We start from the raw sequence: 15,686 nt of genomic DNA on the forward strand, positions 1-15,686 counted from the left end.
TCTTTTGAAAAATCAATTTTTTAAAGTGTCATTCAAGGTTCAGACGCTTTGTATTTTATTTTAAGAGTGCATGGAACCATCAGTGGCATCATCACACGATCCGGACGTAAAAATGTCAACAGTTGATTTTGAGTTACGCCATCAGTTCTATGAATAAGTTTGTTAGCGCCAAGGGACCAAAAGGGCACTGCGCGACCCTTCTATAGCCTGGTATATCGTTACGTAATTACCTCACGCGATAGCTGTGCGAAAAACAAAGTTATTGATCTCATAGTTGTATTATTATCGAGGTAATAATTGGAACTTAGTCTAGCTGATCAACAGTGAGGCCCAAATGTGTTCAGCAGTACTCCTTTTGTTAAGGGAGACAGCCTAGATTAATGTTCTCCACGTGACCAATACTAATAGATGGTTGTAACAGTGAATCCCAGTCAAATGTCAAGTCTGCATATACAAAAAAAATGTGTGACCGACGATTACATGAGTTATATTGAATGAAATTATTTTCAGAAATTGAACCAAACCAATTTCATTAAAGTGTAACATCAACCGTTACGTCACTTATAACGACTTTAAAAACCTCAATATTTAATTCAATCAAATTGATAATTCAAAAGTGGTAACATCTGTGTTTGAAGAGTGTAGATGCAAAACGGTCCATACAAATCCTACTCATGGAGGGTTTTGCATCCGAAGCCCTTCACTTGGAACTGTTACAACATAAAAACTGTCAAATAACTGCTGACGCATACATACATTCAACTGGTGTCTGACGCCGCCAACAGTCAAACCCTTAATTGATATTCCCGATGCATTTGGGACCCATTACTCGACACAGATCCAGACAAAATGAGTAATAACATAGAGTAGTTAATGCAGTTGGTCGCTTTTTATCTCTCCTACCTTCATCGTTCTGGGAAATCCACTGAATCAGAGACGAGTCAGGGAATCAGGTCCGCTGGAATCTTGCCATGATGAGGTATCGATGTCGATATCCGATATTTGGCAATCGACTTGGTGACGTGACCCACAGTCTATAGTTGATGCGTCATGAGACAAGGAGCTGCGTCCTTTCGGTGACGACAGAAACCAGTCAGCCCAACTCCTCCCCAGCGAAGGGTGTATTTCGTAGTCCCCCTGAGCAACACACTGAAATCCCTCGATATCATGAACGTATGGACGAATTTAACAGAACTATATATATACACATTTACTAACACGGTAAAGCAGTTTGTGTCCTTGCGAATTTTCGTAACTTTACCGATGACACTCGGGAATAAAATAATTATAGCACAGCACGCAGTATAAAGTTACAAGCAGAATCTCATTTCAATAGATCACAGGTTCTCAGTGATTCACGTTGGCCCCCAACCGTTGCAGAATCTTCAAATCAGCAAGACAACAGAGCCTAGGCAGTGTTACATAATACTCACTACTGGTTCGCAGCGTTGATCCGGGAAGCAAGAAAAAACCACATGGCGCTAGCGTCAGCGTCAGCGGCGTCATGACGGCGTCCATGTTACGGAGGTGACACGTTTGTCAACTGTGAGAGAATTCATCATAGATGTCCAGAATCTCGACTACATCTTTGGAAGACGGACGCTCCTCGGCATCTGTTGCCCAGCACTGGGTATACAAGTCCCGGAAACAGACCTCGAAAGGGTCCTCCTCTTCACTGGAAGAACGCGGCAAGGCAATGGGCAAACCTGATGGTCGGAGGTTGTAGGCGACGACGCCAAAGATAACAACATGTTGGTTTTCAGTCCCGTAAGGATGCTCCCGGCTTGCCATCTGCCACAGCGTTATCCCGTAAGAGTAAACGTCCGCTTTACTTGTCGGAATCTCTCCTTTTAGAAGCTCCGGCGCCCTGTATGCAAAAGTACCCGTCAAAAGAGATCTATGGTTGTAATTCACTAAACCAGTATTTCGGTCAATTTTCAAACAGCAGCCAAAATCTCCTAACTTGCATTGGTCGTGGCTCGTAATCATGACGTTTGCCGGTTTTACATCAAGATGCACTAAATAGTTCTCGTGAGCGAACTTTAAACCTTTAGCTATTTGCAGGGCATATCTCAATCGTCTCTCTGCGTCCAGACCCTCAGTCGCTTCATTGAGGATCTGCTGCAGATTCAGTTCCCCGGCGTACTCCATGATAATCACAGTCTGTCCATCTAAATCATATGCGGCTAGAGTCTGCACAATATGGTCATGTTTCAGATGCAAGGCGTTGAGTTCAGCCCTATAGCTTTCCTTCCTGGCACGTTTGTTCTTAGAATTGAGGTGCATCTTTTTCACAGCAACGTCCCAGGTGCCCATGCGTCCTTGAAACACAGTCCCGAAGCCCCCATACCCTATAATCCGGTCTAGTTGTATCTCCTCCACGTTGATCCCACGGGTTGCGATGGACGGGACTGCCAGCAGTCCTGCAGCCACCTCTCCGCTGCCCCTGTCCCTGTCCCCAGAATCAGCCGTACTGGGGCTGCCAACGTAACTCTTATTCAGCATCTTCAGCTGCAGCAGTTTCTGAATATAAATGTGCAGCTTCAGTAGATTCTTCCTCGATTTCTTCTGCAGATTTCTGTAAATTTTCGCCACTGATCTCTTCCATTTCCATCTGCTTTGAGCTTTATTCGAAGGTGTGTCCTCCGCCAAAAAATCATCCAACTGACGAAGAATTTGATCGAGTATATTTAACAGAACCATTGTTATCCCTCCTTTGTTGTCCAAAGGGCGGTTATCCAATGCGTAAGCCAGTTTTCGGTCCGTGTCGTTTGTTTTTACGTCAAATGAAACTGAACCGGATTGTCACATCGTTTTCGTCGAGTCTAATACAGCTTGTGTTTGGTTGTACTTTATTGATCTGGGCTGTTGGGGGTGGATAGAGTCCATTGAATGCGCGGGGGAGAGAGCCGCTGCTTTAACCTAGCATATTCTACACAATCCTTCACTTACAATCCAATCGATTGATAGGGAAATTGACAAGGTTGTTCAAATTGCTTGATTCAACACGACTCTACATATTATAGGTGTTGTCATGGTCAGGGTGTCTCAGAAATATGCTTTCTCCATCAGACATTCGTATCCCTACCTCCGTCAGAAATGGACCTATCCTGTGGCCTTTGGTAACAGTCGGTGAAGAATTGATCAATATTCCATAAGATATGGCTGTGTTAAAAACAAGCTAAATTAATGACAGTGAGGAGAAATATTAGTAAATTCCACATGACGTTGACTCTAAAATGGTTAGAGCTGTAGTCCCTAAAAGCACGTGGGATTTGTCTCAACCAAGCTTTGGGATTATTTCTCAAAATAACCCCAACCGCCCTATGGGAGGATTGCTTACAGCGTTGTGACGTCATTGTGATATCTCCCTAAATTGATATCGTCATCGATGTCTCACCAAGACGTGTCCGCGGATGTATCATTTGCGTGGATTATTTTAAGTCGAAGACAAGATCGTGGTAATGTTTACATGATTGTAATTGAGAAGGCGATTGAAGAGACAGTCCTAGGCCCCGTGTACTGACTCCGTCCAGTTGGGCCAAAGGACACATTGTCTGTAACTGGATTCATGCTTGGTCAGTTTTGGTTATGAGTGTCTTTGTTGTCCCTGAATTGTCTTTCACTGGATCCATGCTTGGTCAGTTTTGGTTGTGACAGTGTCTTTGTTGTCCCTGAATTGTCTTTCACTGGATTCATGCCTGGTCAGTTTTGGTGGTGACAGTGTCTTTGTTGTCCCTGAATTGTCTTTCACTGGATTCATGCTTGGTCAGTATTGGTTGTGACAGTGACTTTGTTGTCCCTGAATTGTCTTTCACTGGATTAATGCCTGGTCAGTATTGGTTGTGACAGTGTATTTGTTGTCCCTGAATTGTCTTTCACTGGATTAATGCCTGGTCAGTATTGGTTGTGACAGTGTATTTGTTGTCCCTGAATTGTCTGTACCTGGATTCATGCCTGGTCAGTATTGGTTATAACTTTCTTAGATGTCCCTAAATTGTCCATGCTTTTGTGATGTACCGTAGCTAAAGCACTTTTCACAGAGAAATAACTTACAGATAACTTGATCCAAGGACCGAGGCACGAGACAAAATCAAAATCAAACAAAATCTAGGTCTATAAAATAGTTTTATTATACATGTATCTACAAGTAGGTTCACAGTTTGTACACACATGCATTTAAAATGAGTTACTAGTATTACAACCGCTGGTTTCATACCAGATTTAGATTCAAATTTTTTCATAAGAGAGAGGGCCAATTGACGTAAAATCTCTTTTCCTTTATAAAATGAACCCAAAGTGGAGAAGCACACGGCAAACGGTACCCCAATATCGGAACTTCTTACATAAAAGCAAAGATTCATATCACAATTAGCACTTCACCACCGTCAGCAGGACACTTTCTCTATTAAGGACACTATTTTGGTCCACAACCCATCTTTTTTATTCAATTTTGATATCAGAACACCTCACTAATACAGACAATATTATTTCCTTGAAGGGTGTCCTTCATGCAGAGGTGTTTCTTTATAAATTAAAGGACTACTATACTTCAAGTCTAAGAAGTACTTTTAACAAAGTATATGTATAAATTTATGACATCGACAAAACAATATATTCAAGAGAGGATCATTTATCATTCTGGTTTGTACAGGGTGTTCATGAAAAGATGTCAACTCACAAGAGCTGTCAATCATGGATTCTTATGGTCAACACAAGTAATCCTTCTGCCTTTAGTTTGATCAGGGCTGAAAGGGGATCTAAATCATTAAGATGTTAACACCCCTTACTAGCATTTCCTTGCACTTGACTTATGAAATAGCCCCTGTTCTCAATGAAACTCACTCAAAATACAGTACTAACAAATCAATTTCTTCATAACTGCTCCACATTTAAAAAAAACAAACCCTCAAGGATATACTCATTAACATCCTTGATCCCCTAGGTGAAGTTTCTTTAAAATTTACCTCGTAAGAGTTAGGTAATAAGGTTGACCTTCGCCTCTTATTGGAGGAACAGGGCACATGGGAAATCATTTTCAAAGCCTGAAAAAATATACCTCTGTACTTTGGTAGTATATTTGAATGGTGGGAAAACATATTTTAACCCGAGAGGAAAAGTGGAAAAAAGAGACAGCTTTTTTGAACACCCTGTATACCATTAGGGCCGTTTAGACGACAGGCGAAAAGACCGCATTCGGATCGAATCTGGATGAATCCGGATTAAAACCACCCAAGGCGATGGTACCTTTTTAGTCCGGATGCAACCACATTGATCCGGATCTTTTTGCGTTTACACGACGAAAAATTAATCCGGATTCGGGACGCATCCGGATTTTTTCGCGTCGTCTAAACGGCCCTAGTGTGCACATAAAGCTCTGATAAAATGTCATGAAGTCTTAACAAACATAAATAATCTTAAACAGAGACCAGCTCTTGCTTTGATCTTATTTACATAAGATTTGATGATAGAAAGAAAGAAACACCCAATGATATACCAGTTAACTGGAGTATCACATCATACAATGGCCCCAAAAAGGGTGGATTTTCGACAGCCCTGACTATTACCCTATTTTCAACAACTGGTCACAGAGTAAAAGTTGACATCATTTTACCCATCAGATCATGTGAAACTCAATTATAAGTAGTTTCTCCTACATGCTACATATGAAGCCAATCTGGTATTCATGATTAGTTTTACACAACCAAGCCAAACAAGTTCAATATGAAATCAATATGTGAAATCAGTGATTTCACAGTAATTGGCAAACCTTTAAAAGAATATTTACAACGGAGATACAGTTACACAGCAGCTTCGTGGATTACTACAGTCCAAATCACAATTAACATCCCTTCTGCTTTGCGCCAGTTCCACGTGATATATAAGGGATGTTAACAGTGATTTGGACTGTATCACTCGTATCAAGAATTGATAAAGAGTAGTCTTTTCGAATTCTTGCTCTTAATGGATGGAATCAATTTTTTGGATTAAAACACTTCTCAAACTTTGAAATGGACAGTGTGTATAGCTTTAAAATTATTCTAAAATCTTGTACACTCTATCAACAAACACAGTATTCTGATACTGTGTCAACATGTTTAAGCCAGTTGAGAAGCCTATGGACAAAAGCTTGATTTTACCTGTAATTGGTCAAAGATGCCATCACCTCGACTGGCTTAATCCTGTTAACACAGTAGAATACTAGACACCAGAATGGATGGATCTAACTTCAATGCAAAATGAATTCCCCCTGCTGGACGATGCTAACAGCATCATAAAATACTACATGTATTTGGTTAAAATGGCAGGATTGCTTATACTGTCATGACTATCTTGAGATGGACGCACTTTTACTGATTAATAGAAGGTGTAAATTTCTGGACATAAAAATTCACCGATTTTTACTGCAACCATATATGTCTATACGTTTACTGTATACTAAAAGCCTTGAAGCTCATTGCATACAATTTGCAGCAATTAGACGATACCTCCTTTCATCTTTAATGAGCATTTCTGAATTGATGATTCTGCAATGTATGCAGTTTGTGAATTGTGAGTAAAGCAACCGCCTGATTCAGGCCTAAAGTCAATACAATGCCCTGAGCACACACTACATATCGTGAACAGTCCTTCTTTCTGCATCTTGAAAGGGAAGGGTTCTATTCGTAAAGCCGATGCTCTCATTTGCTTGGCCTAAGCCAAGCCTCCTCATCATCACCGAGGGTAGTCCCAGAAGGCGGTCTGAAAAGTAACACAGGAAATCATTAACACAAAGTAACTTTACAAGACAGTGAGCAAACAGATAGTGAGCAAGAATCTTCCAACTCTTTCGAGTTTTCTGAGTCAAGACTGGCCAGGGTCAGGATAGTACCAAAGACACTCACCAGACGGTGCTCGCTAACTGTTTATACTGATATCAAGACATAGCCAATCAAGCGTACTTCAAAAACCACATGAAGCCATACAAATCAGACAAAAATATTATACCTGTTCAATAGCGTTTATTCCGTCTGGACAGGAGGAGGGGTTAAGGGGAAGAGAGGAGGAGTTAAAGCAAGAGAAAATGGAACAATTCTTGGAGCGACAGGACAATTCGCTGCCATCCCCCCAAAAAGGTCCTAAACCTCATTTTGATTGATGAAATAAGTGATATTTTTCATCAGAGCAAAAACCTTGCAGTGAATTTTTAACTTGATCCAGAATTAAAATTATGTCCACTTTAGTGGTGTAGACACCACCAGCAAGGGATTATTCTTTTAGCGTTTGACTGATGAAACTTTCATTTTGTTCGTTTTAAGGAGTGTGGCAGTGCGACGTCTGCTTCTGTTCCTGGCGTACCTGTTGTGTTGTTGTTTCGAGATAAACCTATCAATGATGTCATCAGGATCTTGGAGTGAAACGTCGTCGGCTGAAACATCGGAGAAAACAAGCGTCAAAATCAAGCTCACGAAATGACATCAAGAAAAGTGACGCAACCTGTTTTAGTTAGTATACTGCCCAAGGTTCAAGCCAGGCAGACTTTTTGAGGTCCCACTATTTGCAGAGACATACAGCCAAACTTCAAAGAAAACAAAGTTTAACATTGATTACTCTTACATGTGCTTTTCATAATGCAAATTTTAATGACAAGAAGGACCTTAAAACTCTCAAGTCTGTTTGTACTAAAATTCGAAAGAGAACACCAATAAAGTGATATCAAGAAAAATTGCCATGAAGGTGCATCAGGCCAGGACATGGGTGGTTTTCATCACTCAAGAGATTTACTCATGGTTTCCCACTATTGCCATCTATAGCCACAACAACAAACTACAAAAGTCTAACATTCTCTGTTCAGTTTTACATAAATGGCCCTGAGCAAAAGTTCTTGAGCGATGAGTTTTCAAAAGGAGATTTTATGCACTGAAGGTGTTATGATTAAAACTACTTGAAATTGAAGCCTAAACTCATTCAATAAAGTGAAGCATTTAATATTAATGACTTGGTGCATAAATGAAGAAAAAAAATTGATTATAAGCTACAAGTGATAATAATATGGTGTTTTGAATGCAATCTTGGATTACCTTGAATCGGTTTTGCTGGATTGTGAGAAAATGTAGACAAAGTGAACATTTCCATGAAATCGATACTGGTACATTAATTTTGTCTATCCCACCTGAGACCTTGATGAAAGATTTTTTGGTTTCAAACCCAAATATGATCTTAATCTGATCTTTTTTCGCTGAAAAGGAATCGTACTTGGGTATGGGAGGAAATTCCGATCATTAGTTATTCAAGCCTAACTATCTATCTAGACCAGCAGTACTTTAGCTACAACTTGTCGGTAAAGCTTACCAATACAGGAGGCTGTGATCTAGAGGAAAAGAGTAATGAGGGCGGGATCTAGAGGAGAGGAATGAGGATAGGATCTATACACCTTTCCAGAAATGGGGCGCTGAGTGTCCGAAATAGTGATGTCATAAGGGGAAACTAGGCCTTATGGTGGAGGGACAAAGGAGATAGTCATGGTTGACCAACACACTTGAATGCCTTTAATGACGGACAAGGGGGAAAAAGTTAGTTCCAATGCAAGCCACCAATTTCGGGAAGCATGTATAGAGCAGGATATAGGCAAAGTTGATGGCCAAGGTTTTAGTATCAGAGATGGTGAAGGGATTGAGTAGATACCACAAAGCTAGGACGGAAAGGACTGAGCCTGATATTTCTAGAACAGATGAGAGATGACCTTGAAGAAACTTGAATGAATCCAGATGCAGATTATCCCTACTTTATGAAGAACTGGAACTGAACTGCTGATGCATCCCTGTCCCAACTTGTCTGGGAGGTTATCAGTTGGTGGTCTTGCTAATCCGACTGTGAATATTTTGGAATCCCATGTCTACTTGTTCTATAGTTATTCGCCGGGAGAACATTGTTGTTATTTGCTGCTTAATACAAGCTAGTTATACCGCTAGGATCCTACACTTTGCTTCATACTGCCCCATCATCGGTGCGGGAAGTCAGTATGCCGTGTCATTATCTGCAGCTAAGCTAGGCGTTATGTCTGTAGGACTCTAGGTGTCTTGTTAGAGCGCCGGATGCCAATCTTCAGTGTCGTTATTGCACCTGAGCTTGTTACGTTGCAGATCCTAATCGAGGCTGTCGAGCATATGACTTGTCAATCAGCAGGAAGGCATGAAGGGTAGGGTAATGCTACAAGTGACTAAAACATACCACCGTGCCCTAATCGACTATCAGGGGTCTGAACCCTCCGTGGTGTTTTCCCTTTGAGGTAAGGACTGGCCATAGTTGCTGGGTGTGAGCGGTCTTGTGACTTACTATAAGAGTGCCTTGGAGGTACAGGAGGAGGTGGGCTTGGGGTGAAACGCCTTGGGGTCCGTTTCGACCGCGGAGGAGGCAGTCTTGGAGGAGGTGTTGATGCAAATGATTCAGGCGACCTCTCGCGTGGAGGTCTCGGAGGTACTTTAGGTGGCCTAGGTGGTGCGCCATTGACAGTTGCGTGTTTAGTAACAGGGGTTGACACCCTTCCTTTCCTTGGGGTAGGTTGCGTCTTCGCAGGTCGTGGTCTCCGAATCGGTGAAGTTTCTTCAATGGATGATGACCTTGGTCTGGATGTTCCCCTATTGACCATTCCTTCCTGAACTGGTGATGGTGATGGTTTCTTTTTAGGAGACGTTGGGGGACTGCTCTTATTTCCATCACCTGTTTATTAGGAAAATGTAGGAAGTGTGATGGGAAATCTTGTGTAGTATTTGTAGAAACGGAAAATTCGTATCGAATTGTGTCGTTTTGGAATAAGAGGTCTTTGACAGGGTTGACAGTAGGAAAGGTTTTCTAGCGCTGCTGGAGATGTCTACATGGCATGCAACTCGGTCACTATAAAACATGTAAATGTCCTGCTCTAAGATTTCTCAATGGCAATAATTCAGATTTGGGGAAGTTATTTGACATGTGCATTCTTGTCTAAGAAATGCGCATAGCACGATTTATCACACACAGACTTGGGTCATGGATTCGAGGCTTGGCCATTGCCACTCAGTACTTTCAACTGGCCTAAAATAGCCCTGTTTAAACAGAGGTTTAAAGTCGTAATGAATTAAAAACCAAGGTCCCATGAACAGACAACATCCAGTTAAAGTGACACACCCTCTGGCCTCAACATTTGACTGTCACCCCCTAGGTATACATCTTCGCCAAGGATAATCTACCCGACCATGCTGATGGATTAAAGACCTAATGAAATGAAATGGTAGGAAAGCCTCAGGAGTCTCTACTGCAAACAGACAAGTGTAGCTAGCCTAGCTGGTGCATCATGGTTAGATCCCATGCAGTGTTAAATCAAAATCAAAGTTAACTTTTCGTGTAATTAAGCTGACATCTTTACGGCCTAACCAGGGGGAGGGGGGTCACAGGGCTGCTGATGATGTCATTTTCAGATGTCCATATCGAAAAAAATCATAAACCAAAGTCACTACCAGCTTTCCTCTCTCCCTGAAAATTATGTTTAATTCGCTGACCTACTTGTATCCAGTGAAAAAATCTGAAAAAAACATTCCTGTAGAATCCCCTTTCAAACGTGCCACAGCGACACCTAGGATAAAATCACATGACACCTACCAGCTATGGCGTTGAGTCTTTTCAAACGATCGTCATTCTTCTTCCTGATGCGTTCCGGGTCCAGACTTGTTGTGGAGCCGAGCGATGTTGTGTCTGGCTGTGTTCGACTCTGAAAAGACCAATGATCATATCATGCGGTATAAAGATGTAGAGTGGAGTGGGGTATCCTAGTCAATAAAAGAGCTGTATTTCTCATCAACGGTTACATTATGAACCTGTTTTGACAATTCATTCGAGTTCAGGCAAAAAAGATGTGAATAGCAATTGCAACCAACAATTGCAGACCTACCCCGGAAGGCTTTGGCGATTCTCTGTGTCTTCGCCGCTCTCGCGCTGACGGGACTCGACTGCCAACAGATGAGCTACGTTCGTAATCATGGGGGTTGATGGGAAGGCCGTCCATATCTGGAACACAAACGGGATGTCAGTCGCAGAATATCAGCAATCGTCAATAGATTTATCATCATAGCCAAAATTATATTGGTGGACAAACCCTAGTAACTGCCCAGCTTAGAAAGAACAGAAGCATTTCAAAGAGATCCTTCAGACCCTGCTAGTTTTGAACAATCAAGATCATCGTAGTACCAGACCCTTACTTTAAGTAAATTCCCTTGATGTAAAGATTAGTATATGTACAGGAAAATGTGCAGGCATATGCAACTGGCCTTCAAAGTTTCGACCTGGTCTAAATCAGGTCCGTGCCTAAAAAGAGTATGGCCCCATGCCCCTTGATCTGATGAGCCTGAGTGAGATGACCAGGTCCAGTTGATATTTAATTTTGGTGGTACATGGTGCAGTAGATCAGTTAATAATAACACCTCTTCGTATTTTCCACATTGACAACTGATACCTGTGCACAACTTGATTACTCAGACAGCAAAACCAGAGTCTACAGACAATACTAATGGTGCCTTGATGAAGTAAGTGAGAAAAACAACAGAAACAAGGCTAAACAGTTACAAGTCAAAGATTTATACCACAACAGGCTGAGATAACAGTAAACTCTGACCAACTCCACCACTTTCAATAGCACAGTCACTGAAACTGACACCGCAGCACATACATAATGCCTGGTAAGTTTAGCATGCACCTACCAGTCCTCCAAACTACCCCATTTAGCCCTGGCACCAAACAAATAACAGAAGAGGGTTAATAACGAAATTTAAACAATACCACGGATATATTCATGCATTTGGAGATCTGTTAATGTTAGTTCCAGTTGGGTGCAACAATTCAAGTTTGATTCCTTTCTAAGGATTGTTTCATGCTTATCCACATCCATGCCATCATTCAGAAACAACAAACAAAACCATGAAAGAATTCTAGCAATTAACTGCACAATTCCTGCTCCATAATCTGATGGACCCTAGCCTAGGTGTTGTTAGAATAAGGAAGGACGGTATTTGAGAAAAGGAAGTATGGTTATTAAGAAATGGGAGGGAAATTAAACAAGAGTTGGGTGTTAGAATAAAGAATAATTCCACGTGCTATCACAAAGATTGGCAGAGAAAACAGTGAAAATGAAATATGAATATATGTCGATTAATTATTTAGCTTTTAAGATCCAACACATTAAAACTCACATACAAAAAGTTAGATTTTTTTTGGACTAGGAGGCACACAGGTTTTTACTTTGAAGGGGCACACATGTAACTTACAAGCAAAAGGGTGTGACGCCCCTGTATACCCTAAAAGAAGATTATGATCACGATTTTTTCAAATATGATCCACAATGATAGACTTTCATATTCAAGTTAAGCATGTTTAGGTCAGAGAACCTCAGCTATTTAGGGTAAGGGTTGCATCTAGGCTGATCCCAGACCCACAAACGAACAAGTCATTTGCATCGCACGGCGGATTACTTTGTACACAGATAGAATCAATTTAGACTATGCTCTGGAATAAGAGACTTTTGGCCACCAAGATAGACTTCATGCAGATGTTGCCCCTGGAAAATCCCATGGAGAAAGTTGAGCCAACAGTCCCATGTTCATGGACAAGTATGGACACTATTGTTTTGGACAACTAGCACAGCCTTGGCATCAGTGAAGTCCCTCACAGTTTCGTTTTTTTCAAGAGAGATGGAAAACTTGCCGATTCTGGACCCAAGTTTCATTTAAAGTTCCCAGCCCCCGAACCACTAAACAGGAACTCTGAGACTTTATATTGGCAAGATTTTTCTCATCTCAAGCATAATTTTGCGTCAATAACTTGGTTAGACTAATATTGTGTTGTTAAAACATTTCAGAATCAAAACGAACCTATGAAAGCACTGTCTGACTGGAGTTGTGACTTTGAGCCCATGTCACCCATTGGAGGGATCCTGCTAAGATCGTCAACAAATGCATCGTCGAACGGTTCTGTCGAAAGCGAGAAAAATTAGAAATTATTCAATGAAGTTGAAAATATTGCTTTATACTCTAAAATATATATCAAACTAGAATAGATTATGTTTGACTTTTAATGGAGGCAGCAGCTGGAGTGATTTAGATCAGTCATTTAGTAAATTATTGAGCCAGATTTATTCTTTCATCATGCACATGCTGTTCCTAAACAACTGTAAGTGACGAGCACACTCATGCATGCAATGCTAATGCTTAGTGTTCTCTTAATATAAATGGGCAAATGCAAGCTAATATATAAACTTATAGCAGTTAGAGCCATGAATAATCTTATACAGTAAAACAATGCTGGAAATCCACTCTGTATAAGGGAATTCCCCTTTTACATCAAGCTTTGCACAGAGCGGTAGTCAAATCCTAAGGTCTACTGGGGCACTCTGACACTCCGAGTTGGCAGCGCATGATCTTTCTGATGTTGCCCCTGGCACACTCAGTGCCTGTGGTTTCCAACTGACTGTCCAAGCGGCTTTACATGCGACTGCACAAGACTATAATATGACTCTAACTAACATGCGCGCAAGATTAAAAATTGAATCGGCGAAATAACATTCAAACATGGTGCCACAAAAACAACAGTGTAACACTGAAACACGATTCATGCGCAAGGTATAAAGTAAATGACTCTGAAAAAACTCCTGATGCAAAAATAAATGCATCTGATGCAATCTTGGACCAATACCAAATGAAATGTAAGAAATTTGATATCAATTTTCAACTGAATTATAACCACACAACAGCAAATGACACTGGTTGGTTACCTTCTTGTTCCTCTATCTCACACTCTGAAACAGGTATATCTTAGGTCAACCCTTGCTTAGCCATCAGTCAACTGACCCCATTTCAGTTCTATCTTGAAGGAAACACAACTCTCCCTAAATGAGCGATGTTTGTGCTGATACATGGGATGTAGCCATAACAATAGGACAATTGTAATCGGAAAGCAGCCACCATATTTATCATTGCTTTTTTTCTCATCATGGTAAAAGAGAAAGACAGAAAGGATTACAAGTTTGGTTATATTTTCTAAACAGGCGTCAAAAGTCACCAAAGGGAATGGCCTAAGGTAGACGTAAGCCATAGTACAGATAGTACTAGGAGATTTGGCAGAAGGGGGACTGCTGGAAATCACACAGGCAGGAGAAGACCAAACCCAGATCAAACGTCAGGACTTTGTTTGTTTTCTTGAATGAATGACAAGAGTTTAAATTTTCTCACTTCGTCTCATTTTATTCAGCTGGTCTTCCTGCTCCCTGAGTAAGGCTAACTGTTGGGCTTCTAGCGTGAAACCGGACGTCGGCTGATCGGGGAAATCGTTACGGAAGTTCTGGCGTGAGGGTGTTCCTGGAAGAAACTGTTACGTGAAAACAAACACACCGAAAGCACTAGTGCAAGATGCAAACACTACTTGATGCAGTAGACTCTGTGCTCGTAATGTGAAAATTGGATAAAACACTCTCTAGAGTGAATATTTTCTTACACAACAACTTGTGGCACTGAACTTTATGTCAAGCCAACAACAACAAAGCTAGAATATTTACCAACTCGTTCAAAACGAATTAAAGAACAGACACAACCTTTGACTTCAAGCTGAGTGCTATACAATGTACTTCACAGGCAACAAATATTTCAGCATAACCATTACGTTTTGGCACAGTCAACAAGTACATCAGCATAACCATTACGTTTTGGCACAGGCGACAAGTACATCAGCATATAACCGTTACGTTTTGGAAAAACCGTTTTACTTCATTTTTTCTCCACCTGGACTTACTCTTATTCTTGTATTTTTGAAACTCATCCAAAACTTCTGGATGGACCTCATCCCCGGCGAGATGAGGCCGTCGTACCGCCGCTGGCACACGGTTCTTTATCGCCGCATCGAAAATGTCGAAGTCTATTTTACGATTTAGTGCGTTGGGGACGTTAATATCCCTAGGGCTTCTGAAATAAGAAACGAAAAAAGCATGTTAAGTCAGTAGGACCTCTCCATTAAGAAACTCTTGAGACTGAAAAATACTGTCCTTGATAGGGAGGTTTCCTGATTGGAGAGGTGTCCTAATTACAGAGGTCAGATAATTTGGGACCCGAATGAGTCTCCTTACCAGAGAGAGTGTCCTATTAGCTAGCCTGACCATGATTCTAAACTTACATTGGGTGCTGAAGTGTGCTTGGTACTAGAGGTGGTTGAGATGACATGGCGGGTATTGGTTTCGCCAGTCTCGGGTCAAACACATCAACTTGATATTTGTCCTTCACGAGGCTCGATTCTACTCGATTTCGCTCATTTTGCAACTGCTTTCTCATTTTGTCAAGCTCCGTTAAAATGGTAGCGCCTGAAAAGAAGGATAATATGAAAATGAAAGGTAAAACAGACTTTCTTTCCAACAGTTAATACACAAAGACATTGCTTTGAGTCTTTTGTGATGTAAAAAATGATGGATTCCATACTTACTGCCAGCTCTGTCTCTGTCCATCCTTGATGACTGAAAAGGAGAAAATGGAAATGATAAAATGAGGATTTTCAGTCAAGTCTGCGGGAAAAGTGACTGAGGATTTCTGCCCCGATTTCGTGTCATTTAAGTAATTCAAATGAGGTTTCAGAGTTCTAACACACACTTTTTGAAAGAAGATGCACCAGAAAATGAAATATATGAATTCAAAATGAACATG

At 41.1% G+C, this 15,686-nt stretch overlaps 2 protein-coding genes across 23 annotated transcripts in view; both read right to left on the minus strand.

Moving 5' to 3' along the window:
- Positions 1-1,082: 1,082 nt before the first annotated feature.
- LOC135486683 (serine/threonine-protein kinase mos-like) lies at positions 1,083-2,807 on the minus strand. The gene has a single exon (XM_064769695.1). It carries the CDS (start codon positions 2,701-2,703, stop codon positions 1,540-1,542), a length of 1,164 nt encoding a protein of 387 aa, XP_064625765.1. The 5' UTR covers positions 2,704-2,807; the 3' UTR covers positions 1,083-1,539.
- A 1,304-nt stretch (positions 2,808-4,111) lies between these two features.
- Positions 4,112-15,686, minus strand: part of LOC135486687 (centrosome and spindle pole-associated protein 1-like) — a 37,984-nt gene continuing 26,409 nt past the window's right edge. For 18 of the 22 annotated variants that reach the window (XM_064769704.1, XM_064769717.1, XM_064769707.1 and 15 more), the window contains 10 exons: positions 15,469-15,499; positions 15,166-15,349; positions 14,788-14,957; positions 14,232-14,357; positions 12,876-12,974; positions 10,904-11,019; positions 10,615-10,723; positions 9,211-9,699; positions 7,339-7,408; positions 4,112-6,741 (listed from right to left, as the gene is read on the minus strand). In XM_064769704.1, coding sequence (XP_064625774.1) covers positions 6,681-6,741; positions 7,339-7,408; positions 9,211-9,699; positions 10,615-10,723; positions 10,904-11,019; positions 12,876-12,974; positions 14,232-14,357; positions 14,788-14,957; positions 15,166-15,349; positions 15,469-15,499 — 1,455 coding nt within the window. In that variant the 3' untranslated portion in view covers positions 4,112-6,680. Of the gene's footprint in view, positions 6,742-7,338; positions 7,409-8,060; positions 8,076-9,210; positions 9,700-10,614; positions 10,724-10,903; positions 11,020-12,875; positions 12,975-14,231; positions 14,358-14,787; positions 14,958-15,165; positions 15,350-15,468; positions 15,500-15,686 lie in introns of all 22 variants that reach the window. The other 4 variants (XM_064769720.1, XM_064769710.1, XM_064769708.1 and 1 more) reach the window with 4 other exon arrangements.

This window comes from Lineus longissimus, chromosome 4 (assembly GCF_910592395.1).
Source record: "Lineus longissimus chromosome 4, tnLinLong1.2, whole genome shotgun sequence".
NCBI lineage: Eukaryota > Metazoa > Nemertea > Pilidiophora > Heteronemertea > Lineidae > Lineus > Lineus longissimus.

Excerpts from the sequence above, each read along its gene's own strand:
- LOC135486683 (XM_064769695.1), bottom strand. The coding sequence starts at position 2,703 with ATGGTTCTGTTAAATATACTCGATCAAATTCTTCGTCAGTTGGATGAT.